Raw genomic sequence first — 12,663 nt, forward strand, 5'->3', positions numbered from 1 at the left:
CGGAGCACAGACAAGGCTAATACAGTTTTATTTAACAAAGTGCTCATAAGTGTGTCCTCTCTTTCTGCTCTGTTCCAGATTGTTCAGAAAGCTCTGGACGACGCTCGACAAGGACGAACCTGCATCGTCATCGCCCACCGACTGACCACCGTCCAGAACGCAGACATCATTGCAGTCATTCAGAATGGCCAGGTGGTGGAGCAGGGCATGCACAGCGAGCTAATGGCTAAACATGGGGCGTACTACGCTCTCGTCAATGCACAAGTGTCCCACTAACTGTCCTTCTGCTACTCTTAATGTTTAGGACATTATTGCTGGTTTACGCACAAAGTTCTACAATATACCAATGGACTATAAGCTATCATTCTACGCTTATTTTTTTCAATGTTTCAACACAACACATAGAATTCAAGATATCTGTTGTTAATTTAGATATAGCACATAACAAATTTTAGCTCAGTTTATCCAACATGTACATCCTAAATACCCATATAACCACATTTCCATGCAATGACAATGTGCTTTTTGTTCAAAGTGACCTCAACTGTTTGTTGTCGTTTACATATTTCATGATTCCTTAGCTTAACTTGATGCATTTGTTCTGTATCCATCACTGTATGATATTATTTAGTAAGACTATGAAACATCACAATCTGTAAATGTAGATGTACAGTTTATTACTCATTCTGTTGTATATTACAACCTTTTTATAACCAACTTTTTGTGCAGTTTGAACATCCTTTTGGATTTAGGAAGTTATTGTTTTAATGTATGTATATAATATTAACAGCACCTGCCTTGTATTGAGGAAGCCCCCCTTGTGCTCCCTCAATAGGTTTGGCCATTTGAGTTATGGACTCCATAGGACCTCTGAATGTGTCACACTTAAAAACACGCTATTTTCTAAAGTTTTACTATATTTAAGTATTTTTATCTCAGCCTTTTCTACCTGATTTTACCTTGTATTCATTGACTTGCATTTATGCTGCTGTAACAATAATTTCACTTCACAGATTAAAAAAGTCTTTTATCTCTATTTTTTCATTAAAAGTGATATTTTACAGTCATGAAAGTGTTGGGATTTTGTACAGTGTATTATTTCTTCACAATGTACTACACATACAAAAGTCTATAATTGTCTATATATAATAGAATAAAAGTATAATATGAATTCTCCTACCTGTTTTTTTGCACTATAAGGTGCACCAGATTATAAGGTGCGTTATCAATACGTCTATTTTCTGGTATATTTTCATACATATGACCCATCGGATTATAAGGTGATTTATGCGACACTAGTAAGAAACAGAGGTGTCGCCATGTTTTCCTTCTAATTCAGCGGCTCTCGCCAATGGGTGGTGGTGGGGTAACTAAGTTAGGTAAAGCTAAGCTAAGTAATAAAATCTGTAATTCTTAAAAAAAAACATTTTCTTTCAAAGTCAAATAAGTTCTGGATGTTAATCTACACAGATTTTTCTCCTGAAAACTGTTTATTTGGGTGAATAAAATGCTTCTATTTTTTTTTCAGTAAGCTTAGTTTTCCAGATTTCCACTACCGCTAGCCGTGGTTAGTGGCTAATGCCGGCTGACATCGTGATTTTGGCTAGCGCTTCATCCCACATTGCTTGTTTTAACATGATAAACACAGGCCTTTGAAAGGTGAAAGAGCTGTCACCTAGTGTGGTTAGCTTCAGCAGTGCTAGCATAGGTTAGCAGCAGGATACCTCTAAACGATGAAAGAGCTAGTACTTAGTGTGGCTAGCGGCTTATGCTAATACTGCTCCAGTCTGTTTAACGTTGTAAAGGAGTGGCTTTACTGCTCCTTACATCCTGACTGGTAAATTTCATACATAATACATATATATATTTTTTCACCCAACCGTGTCAGTTCCCCTGATAGCAAACTTACTCAGGCCCAGACCAGTCACAAAATCTGTAAAAAAAAATCTGGCAGACAAATTTGGCCCAAACCGACACAGATATGTTTTGCACATCTGATTTGAATTTGGGTTTGAACTGGCACAGCTCTACACTGAATTTCTTTACATCTGGCCCAGATATTTGACTCATTTTCATATTTGGCCCAATTATGTCACAGACTCATTAACAGTTAGCCCGACACTGGCACAGCTCCGCCCCACCTTCTATGTAAAACGTCTTCATACCCAAAGTGGATATGGGCCAAAACCTAGACTAAAAAGCCTTACTTGTAAATGTGTTCTAATAAAAGCTAAATTTTAACATATATTACTTTTGTTACCCTTCTTACAACCATTCAGAATATAGTTCTCATACTTGCTCTCCTAACTTAGACATAGTCTTAATATGACTGGTTATGTTTATGAATAGTTAAATTACAAGAGATTTAGGAGAAAAAAACACACTTATTGTTTGCACTATATAAGACCTAGAAAAGTTTTATGTTTATTTTTTTATTCTTATTTCTATTTCTAATGGAATCAATGTGTGAGAGAAACCAGTCTGTTAAGTTTGCGTTATATGATTTTGTCAAACAAAACTCTAGTTTTCAAGCCATTTTTCATTTTTGACGTTTTCTTTAAAATGTAATTTTTAAATCTTGTCTCGTTCTCGTGAACCCAGTATTGTCTTGTCTCGTGATATTAGTGTCTCGTCACACCCCTAGTACTAAGGCATTTTCCATATAATAGCATCACCTCATTTATATATGAGGCGACGCTATGAAGCTGCATAGCTGCACGGAGCCTCTAAATTACCTCAGTTAATGTTGCAAACTGAGATATATTTCACTTAGTATTATAAAAACATTGTGTTCCTTAATTGTAATTTATTGTTTAATACACGTTTTATAAGATAAATGTTATGTTAAAACTCCATTCACATCCCCATGCAGCAATCCCCACCTGCCATTTTCAGGTAACGGTGGTGGTCTGTTCCTTACATTCCTTACTGTTACATAACTGGGGAAAGTCACAACTACAGAATAGTGAAAAATAAGGGTCTTAGCTTAGCTGAATCAAACAGAACAAAATACACCTTCGCTACTTAAATAATTTTACATTTTAAAAACGTTTTAAAACAGTCAAAAAGTGTCAATTTTTCAAATTACTAAAGTGTTTGTGTGCCTGTTGTGCTTTCCTTTGCTCCTGTGCCTGCTGTAGTGTGCTACAGCTACAGCTAGTTAGCGTTAGCACTGTTAGCTCTGAAGCGTTAGCACTGTTAGCTCTGACATTTCACAGAATTTCTCAGTGTTAAAAATATGCAGTGTTATATGTGTTGCTTCATTGCCAAATTTATCATGCTCACTAGACACTACAAAAGTACAGCTTACCTGGAAAACAGCAGCTCCTTATTCAGGTTTTTTTCCTTTTTGTGTTTTCGTCCCTTTTCCCCCTCAGTTTGTCCTTTCAGCAAATGGGGCTGTTAAAATATCCATGCGCCATGACCGGAACTACTTGATGAGTGTTTTTGTTTGTGACTAGAAATAATAACTAAAATTTAAAAAATTACTCACCAGAGAATTAAAGAATGTATATTTTTAACAATATAAATTTCCCACATCAAAAAAACTAAAGCTCTTTTTTTGCTCTATATTTTTGGGTCAAGGGACCCAATTACTGTGTGACTTGGCTGCTGAATAACCCACCCCCCCCTGTGTTTGGACCACTTCTGGACAGTTTTTCATCACCAGGTCACATTTTGAGAATATATGAATATTATATGCTTTTATATAATAATATATAATAATATATAATATATTAATTCATTAATAGTTTTTTCCATCACCCTAAAATGCTGCTCGCTGCTGGAGACGCACTCTGGAGCATGCAGCATAGACCACTGAAGTTGTGTCATTCTGTAGTCCTCGTATGGCTTCTATGTCTAAGCGTTTTTTCCCTATGAGGAAAATAGGTCTTATGCGCAAAACACTTCCGTGTTTTGTTAAACGGGCCGCGTTGCTTCCGGCGCTGTACAGGATACAGTGAAAATGGCGTTGTTTTACACACGATGCCTCCAGGAGCTACCAAAGATATCAATTACAGATGTTCATCGCATATGCTGGCTAACTTCCAAAACTCCAGCCACCAATATGGATAAGGGGTTTAAACTGTACGCTTCCTCGTACATATACGACTATGAAGGTATGTAACTTACGTTAGCCAGCTAGCTAGGCTGATGCTAGTTATCCCAAATATAGAGAAAGTAACCGGTAAATCTAGTTAATGCTAACCTGAAGAAACTAATCGTATCAGTTACTTTGCAAATGTCTTACTTGTGATGCTAGTTGTCCATTTTTGTCACCAGTATCAAACAAAGACAGGTTGACTAACGCTGTCAGCATCAGGGCAGCTTGTCACAGGTCTATGAGGAAAAGCGAGAAGCCACACACTTTAACAGTAACGTTAGGGATGGGTTGGGTGTTCAGTTAATGTTTCAAGCCTGTTCAGTTCAAGAACAGTATTTATCAAGCCTCTCCGAGTAATAGTAGACTATTCAGCTATTATGTCCACGTTCTTTTGACTGTAGTGAATGCAGTCTAATGAGCATGACCTATTATTATACCTATTATTATACCTATTATTATACCTATTATTCTGAGACGCTTGGTAAATGTATTTACATTTGTTCAAAGTTCATTGTCTACTTCTAGAAGGATAGTGAGGTCATTGGGGTTTGTTATTCTCACTCTTAATTTGTTGATTTGAAAGTGCTACTTATCATTTCATATATATATATATATATATATATATATATATATATATATATATATATATATATATATATCAGGTCCATCTGAGGAAAAAAAATATCATAGCTTATGTTATGTACTTTATTATTAATGCCATTACTAAACGTGCCCCAGCAACCTTACTCCCATCAGTGGTATCTGTTGGACCACTGTTAACATAGGATGAATTAAAGCTCAACCACACTTAAGACAATGTTCATATTGTACATTCTTTTTTACAGATAGTGCTTCGGGATTCAAACCCAGTCATCCTCATTTCAAGTAGATGTTCATGTGTTGCTGGCACTGCAGTGTGTAACCACACAGTTGCTTTGTTGTTCCAAACTGCACACTATTCAGAACTAAATGTACAGGTTGTGCCCCCTGTCCACACCTGCACTGAGATGGAACAGCAATGGCACAAGCCCAGAACAGCGGTAAGTGTTGAGGTGCCTGCTATTTCTGATTATAATTATGTTTAGTTGTTAAAAAACAGAACAACTGACAACCTGGAACCATGATCTGTCAAAGCTTGTGTTCAATTTGTAAAGGGATGGAGATTTGGATGGAGAGCATTTTTGATTGGATTTTATTGTTTTAATTGAGGCAGAGGCATTCATATGTAACATACATTGCCTAACTAGTTAGTTTTTTCAGTTATTCTTGTCCCTTTTAAGTTTAGATTTCTCTATGGTAAAACTATATGTTGGTGTTTTTGTCAGGGGGTGAAACCTGGCCCAATAAATAAAATGGTGGTGATCAGACCAAGGCTCAGCCGACTCAGTGAAGGAGGAATCAGGTAAAAAAGCAGGAGCTAATATTACTATAATTACTGCACCATACAGAATTTTAGAGTATACAGGGTCTCATGCAGTATGACTGACATTATTACTATACATGCTACACTCTGCAGGCAGCAGATGTAAAGCCAAATTGCCATTTTGCATGTGAAGGTATTTGGAATCAAAATATTGGGGTCTGCGGCCTGTCAAAAGCTGATGCCTCAGAGCCATTTGAACATTTGACTTTTTCTATTTGGCAGTTCATGTAGTGCTATTGATTCCAACACACCATACAAACCTTTTTGACAATATCCCCAAAAACAGTGGCTTACCTAATTATAATAATAGTAAAAAATTATATTATTATTTTTGATGTGTTGAACTTGCAATACTGTATACATCCTGATGTAGGTAAGCCACTATTGTAAAATTTTTGGGGATATTGTAAAACAGGTACACGGTAGACAATATGTAGGTAACAAACTGTAACCTACAACAGTTTTAACATATTTGCATTTACCTGTCATTCACAGAAGTACACTCTACAAGGGCTTGGTTGGGGACCTATTTGACCTCTCAGTGCTACAGATTGGAGACATACAAAGATTTTGATCGCGAAGAACAACCTCTTGTGGCAACTATGGGCATTAGTGATGAAAAGACCCTTGTGGAGACAGCTTTTGGCATGGCACAAAAGGGCAGTGTGCTCTCTTACCAACTGCCCATTTTACCCACAAAGTCTGTCAAGATGCACCATGATGCTCCATCTTACCCATCGCTGCCTCTGGGTGACTACAGGCTTCTACCAACAGAGTGTGTGCACGTGTGCACTCAGGAGGAACACTTCTTCCTTAAAAGCTTGACTGTCACACTGGACATGGCCAATAAGATTGAGCTGGCAACAAGAGAGCAGGCAGCAGACCAGGAGTGGCATCAGCTTCGTAGGCCTCGGATCACCTCTTCACGTTTTAGAGAGGTATGTTTTGTGAGGGGAGCAATTTCTGCAGAATCTCTTGCAGAAAGGATCCTAAAAGGAACCAGGCAAACTGCAAACATGAGGCGAGGGACAGAGTTGGAATTTGAGGCAGCAAAGGAGTATTGCAGGATGAAAAATGTAAATTACAGATCCTCTGGCCTTATTATACATCCTGATGCCACTTGGCTTGGCACTTCACCAGATGGCTTGATTTATGATCCACATGCACAGCCACCATTTGGACTAGTGGAGATAAAGTGCCCCAATGTAAAGAACTATGTGGATTGTAAATACCTTCAAATGCAGTATGGCACACCGACTCTTCGTGAAAGCCACTCATACTTCTGGCAAGTCCAGGGTCAACTGCTGATCACTGGCTTGCAGTGGTGCGATTTTGTGGTTTGTGCCCAAGAAGACATGCTTGTGCAGCGTGTTCATGTCGACCCAAAAGTTACAGCAACAATCAGAGAGAGGGTGGACCAGTTTTACTTTCATGTGTACATGCAAAAGTACTTGGCCTGCTCCAAATGAATTACATGAAAAGTGATTCATTACCACTTTGAAAGCTATTGTGTATTTACAGACGTGTTTTGTATATTTAGCAGATTATGTATTGTTTTTTTATAAAAATTTATTTGTCATGAAAAAATTGACAACTGTACAAAAAAAAACACATATTTTGTATACGTTACTGTATGCATGTTTTTTTTTTGTCCATGCACCATTATATATACATATACATAAACAATGTTTTCTATACACAAGAGAGGGGGAGCAGTTATAGGTGCAATACATTTATTCAACCCCCACTGTAATTTGCTGCATTAGCTGTTAAATTTGGATGCATCATTTGTGTCTAACCTGTCAGTGAATGGTGAACGTATTTGCAGTGGGAGCTGAATAAATTTGATCACAACAACATTATCACACAAAACCAAGCCTAGTTTCAGGATAGCATATTTACATCTTAAAAACATCTTAACTTCAATGGAAGTCAACCTGAAAGGTAATTTTGGAGCATTTCTAATGGTCAGTTAAATCATGAAACAAATGCTAGATTCACATAGGGAAAAAGACACATACAAGACAGTGATGATCTAGACAGGGAACAGAAATGAAAAATGTAATGGTAATTAATTTGTCAAAACTAAAATATGGGTTAGTAAGTGTAACACTTAAGATTCTTTGGCCCAAGCCTTGACCAGTGGCTTGTTTTGGTAATTTGTTAGAAGGCAGGCAACAGCAAAAAGCTGGTTGATACTGCCTGCAATGGTCAGAGGGATAATAGTATCAAACAGTTTGTTCTCGTTGATTCTCCTAATTGCCCTCTCCACATGAATTCTTAGCCGTGCAATGTCCTGAGTCACAAGCACTTCTTCATGAGATAGCTGTGACTTTTTGCTTAGAAAAGGGGGTCTATAAACTTACAGGGCACTAGTTCATCTACTCTGAATCCCTTGTCCACCATTACAGCCATATCCTTATCCAAAAGAGGGATAATGCCAGATTGTCTGAACAGTTCTTTATCACTGACAGACCCAGAGAACAATGAGGAAACAAATGTTACAGCACCATGGGGTGACACACCAATCATTCCTTTCAGGGTAGTGTGGGATTTGTACTGTGAAAACAGCTCACTCTGTAAGAGTAAAGATGAAGGTGTTTGACATCTCATCTCTGTGCAATCAATTATGACTTGTGTGTCAGAGTACTTTCCAAACACGCTTGGCATTGTAGCTCTAATTGCTTCAGGAGACATCCATACTCCAATGGCACCCAATAAGGTGTACAAAAAATTTACCCAAGTCTTAATTATTCTGCTGACAGTGGACTGATGTATGTTGAAACGATCACCCAGATCTTTTTCCTTCAGACCCAGTGACAGGTACACCAAGAACAGGAACAGTTCATCTATTAATGGAAGGCATCGGTTCTGTAGGATGAACAGGGAAAGTGTTGATGGTAATGGCAATAAACCTTGTGGTTCTATGTAGAATTTTCTTGGTTATTCATAATTTTTAAATAAGTAAATTAACAACTTTAGAATCATTGTGTTGGGTAATTTACCACAGCATGATTTAGTAAAACCTGGATGCAGGAACTCTGAGTTTCACTAAGCAACTATTACAATCTCAGAACATAAAGGACTTAAACATAAAAGTTTAGAATTTAAAATATATTAAAGTTTACTAGAAAACTAGTTTCAGCATTACAGAAATATATATATATATATATATATATATATATATATATATATATATATATATATATATATATATATATATATAAACACTCCGACCTTCCTGTTTCCTAAAAGGACAGGCCTTATGTGATTGTGATACAGTTAGAAAGAGAGCAAAGATCATGAAGTTAAATTATTAAGTAATAAGTTAGAAAATAAAATCAAAATAAAGGTATAAAACAATTAAGAATAAGAGTGTGAGGATGTGGTTATTTCCAATCACACCCTTTAATTGTTACATTCCATTGAGGTGTAATACGCAGAATAATATATATGAATAATCAAGAAAATCTTACAAAGTTTCCCTTTAATTTGTATTTTTATTTAGATAAAAGTAGTGTTTTCTGGGTGCTGGTTTTAAACAAAATTACAATTATGAACTATGCTTACTGGTCGTCGAGGTGGATCAGCAGCCTTGTCTGGAGCTGTAGTGGTGAGAGTAGGTGCCCGTGTACCAACACGCACAATTCTTCTTGTTGCAGGTTCAATCTGTCTCCAAAATGCTTGGAAATGCTGGTAGCTGGCAAACCTAAATATTAAAGAAAAATATTACCTTTAAGTCCAGGCATTACCTATTCATGCTTACCCTGATAAGCTATACCAGTAGACTATAAAAGTACCTTTAGTATTTCAGGCCACAATAAAATGTTAACATAAATATTTTATCAGGCTGCCCACACAAAGAGCTGACGTTTTTAGTCACAAAATATAAATTTGATTAAAGAATGAATCAATTAAAGAAAGAATAATAATTTAGTCCTAGAGGTGATTAAACAGGCCCAGACGCTGTCCGAGGAGGTAATCTGCTCTGGCCCCATCCCAATGAGGCGTGGTGATGAAGCTTACAGCAGGCTTTCTTCGCTGAACCGCTGGATGTCCAAGTGGTGTGCAGAAAATCATGTGGGCTTTATAGATAACTGGCTACACTTTGAGGGCAAGCCTGGTCTTTTAGGTAGGGATGGTGTCCACCCCACGCGGGAGGGTGCTGCCTTACTTTCATGCAGCATAGCTCATAGTCTTTTAGCTAGTCGGCAGAGTAGTATTAGAAGCTGCTGACAATCCAGAGCCGGGACCAGGCCGCAGACAGAGAGGCTTAACCGACCGTCTGCGAGCTGCAAAGAGACGTTACCTAGATACCAATGTATTCAGACTGTGTCTGTCCCCCGAGTCAAACAAAAACATCAAAAAACTAAAACAGTAAATCTAAATAACTTAACTTATATTAAACAATCATATTCAGACTGTAGTACTAACATTTCAAGCCTAAAGATTGGTTTACTTAATATTAGATCTCTGAATTCAAAAGCAGTTCTAGTGAATGAAATGATAACTGATCAGAAATTCGATGTTCTGTGTCTGACAGAAACCTGGATTAGGCCAAATGAATATGTAGCATTAAATGAAGCCACCCCTGCAGGCTATAATTATATACACAATCCGAGACTGTCCGGTAGAGGAGGTGGGGTCTGCATATTTTTCCAAAGTACCTTAGTTAGCAATCAGAAACACTATGAAAATTTTACTTCTTTTGAGCTTCTTTACACCAGTATAATTAATCCAGTTACAAAAAAGAATGCATTTTCTTTAATTAACATCTACAGACCACCAGGGCCCTATTTAGAATTTTTAAAAGAATTTAGTGATCTTGTCACAGACTTAGCAGTAAATAGTGATAAAGTGATTATAGTTGGAGACTTCAACATTCATTTCGAAAAATTGGATGATCCATTAAAAAAGGCATTCACATCAATTTTAGACTCAGTTGGTATTGTTCAAAATATAACAGGACCTACTCATTACTGTAATCATACTCTGGATTTAGTTTTGACCCTGGGTGTGAGCATAGATAACCCGAATATTCGTTCTCAAACCTCCGCAATTTCAGATCATTACCTTATTTCATTTAAATTACATCTCAGTCATAATATACGTACATCCCCTAGCTACTCTGTAAAACGTTCAATTACGCCTTTTACAGCCCAACAATTTACAGGTAAGCTTCCAGACTTATCAACTCTAATATATTCTCCTATAGACCCAGTAGAACTAGACAAACTAACCGAAGGTTTAGAAAATACCTTTCGCTCTAGCTTAGATGTTGTAGCACCCCTTAAACACAAAATAGAGAGACAGAAAAAGCTCGCACCGTGGTACAATGATCAAACTCGTACCTTAAAGCAGTTAGTACGAAATTTAGAGCGTAAATATCGATCAACTAAACTGGAAGTGTTTCACTCTGCGTGGAAAGACAGTCTTGTTAAATATAGAAAAGAACTAAATAAAGCCCGCTCAGCGTATCTGGCCTCACAGATAGAGATAAATAAAAATAATCCTAGAGTTCTCTTTAGTGTTATTTCCAAATTAACTAAAAACCAGGCAGGTACTGAACCTCAGATTCCAGCCATTTACACCAGCAACGATTTTATGGACTTCTTCAATAGTAAAATTGAAAACATTCGGGATAAAATTAAACAGATAAATATTACATCCTCTCTGTCATCTGGTCTGGCTGATCTAGAACAAAACCCTGTTACTGAAGGTTGGAAGTCTTTAACCCACTTCCACAGCTAGAACTAGAGAAAATTATCTCCTCTTCAAACAGCACAACCTGCACACTTGATGCTGTTCCCACAAAATTATTAAAACAGGTACTGCCAGATATAATTAAACCTCTGTTAATGATAGTAAACTCATCGCTCGCCCTGGGCCATGTACCCAAAGCCTTTAAAACAGCTGTAATTAAACCTCTGATCAAGAAACCAAATCTTGATCCTAGTGTACTGTCTAACTATAGACCTATTTCAAACTTACCCTTTATTTCTAAGATTTTAGAAAAAGCTGTAGCCCAACAACTTTGCTCTTACCTGCAAAGAAACCAGATCTATGAAAAATTTCAATCTGGATTTAGGCCTTATCATAGCACTGAGACAGCTTTAGTTAGAATAACAAACGATCTACTTATAGCCGCCGACCAAGGCTGTGTTTCCCTACTCGTACTTCTCGATCTGAGCGCAGCCTTTGATACAATAGATCATACTATCCTTTTAGAAAGACTAGAGAACATGGTCGGTGTAACCGGAACTGCCTTAGCATGGTTTAAATCGTACTTAACCGATCGCTATCAGTTTGTGAGGATAAATTATATGTCTTCCAGTTATACCAAGGTAAGATATGGAATTCCACAAGGCTCTATATTAGGACCGTTATTATTTACATTATATATGCTCCCACTGGGCAAAGTTATTAGAAAACACAATGTGAATTTTCATTGTTGTGCAGATGACACTCAGCTCTTCATATCAGCCAAACCTGATGACAGAGTGAGATTAAAGAAAATCGAGGATTGTGTAAAAGATGTGAAATTGTGGATGTCGCACAACTTCCTCCTATTAAATAGTGATAAAACAGAAGTTCTCCTATTAGGCCCCAAAGCTGCTAGAAATAAATTATCAGACTTAATGCTAAATCTGGCTGACTTCTCAGCCACCCCTGGTTCAGCAGCTAAAAACCTTGGAGTTATCATAGATTCAGATCTAGCATTCGATAAACACATATCTAATGTTACTAGAACAGCTTTTCTACACCTCCGTAATATTGCCAAGCTAAGAAATGCCCTATCACCGCATGACGCAGAAAAATTAGTACATGCCTTTATTACCTCAAGGCTAGATTATTGTAATGCGCTACTGTCTGGATGTTCCGGCAGTAACTTAAATAAACTTCAGCTAGTTCAAAATGCTGCAGGCAGGGTCCTTACTAAAACTAGAAAATTTGACCATATTAGTCCAGTACTATCAGCACTGCACTGGCTTCCAGTCAAATTCCGCATAGACTATAAAATTCTCCTGTTAACGTATAAAGCCCTACACGGACTCGCTCCTGAGTATTTACAAGACCTCATCTCCTGTTATGAACCACCGCGATTACTCAGATCTCAGGGTGCTGGTTTATTAGT

General features: G+C 37.4%; 2 protein-coding genes across 7 annotated transcripts in view; both read left to right on the forward strand.

The window, feature by feature from the left end:
* The window catches only part of abcb5 (ATP-binding cassette, sub-family B (MDR/TAP), member 5), a 151,307-nt gene that overhangs the window by 25,388 nt on the left and 113,256 nt on the right, over positions 1-12,663 (forward strand). For 2 of the 6 annotated variants that reach the window (XM_022673981.2, XM_022673982.2), the window contains exon 29: positions 79-1,171. The exons of the other annotated variants lie outside the window; for them this stretch is intronic. In XM_022673981.2, the coding sequence (XP_022529702.2) occupies positions 79-276 (198 nt within the window). In that variant the 3' untranslated portion in view covers positions 277-1,171. Of the gene's footprint in view, positions 1-78; positions 1,172-12,663 lie in introns of those variants that run through there. 6 annotated transcript variants of the gene reach the window in all.
* Positions 4,968-7,109, forward strand: LOC125802366 (uncharacterized). The gene is made up of 3 exons (XM_049480227.1): positions 4,968-5,145; positions 5,431-5,507; positions 6,024-7,109. The coding sequence occupies exon 3, from the start codon at positions 6,131-6,133 to the stop codon at positions 6,995-6,997; it is 867 nt and encodes a 288-aa protein (XP_049336184.1). The 5' UTR covers positions 4,968-5,145; positions 5,431-5,507; positions 6,024-6,130; the 3' UTR covers positions 6,998-7,109.

The sequence above is a fragment of the Astyanax mexicanus genome, chromosome 6 (assembly GCF_023375975.1).
Source record: "Astyanax mexicanus isolate ESR-SI-001 chromosome 6, AstMex3_surface, whole genome shotgun sequence".
NCBI lineage: Eukaryota > Metazoa > Chordata > Actinopteri > Characiformes > Acestrorhamphidae > Astyanax > Astyanax mexicanus.

Bases quoted from the DNA above. Each gene is read 5' to 3' on its own strand.
- LOC125802366 (XM_049480227.1), top strand. From the start codon at position 6,131: ATGGGCATTAGTGATGAAAAGACCCTTGTGGAGACAGCTTTTGGCATG.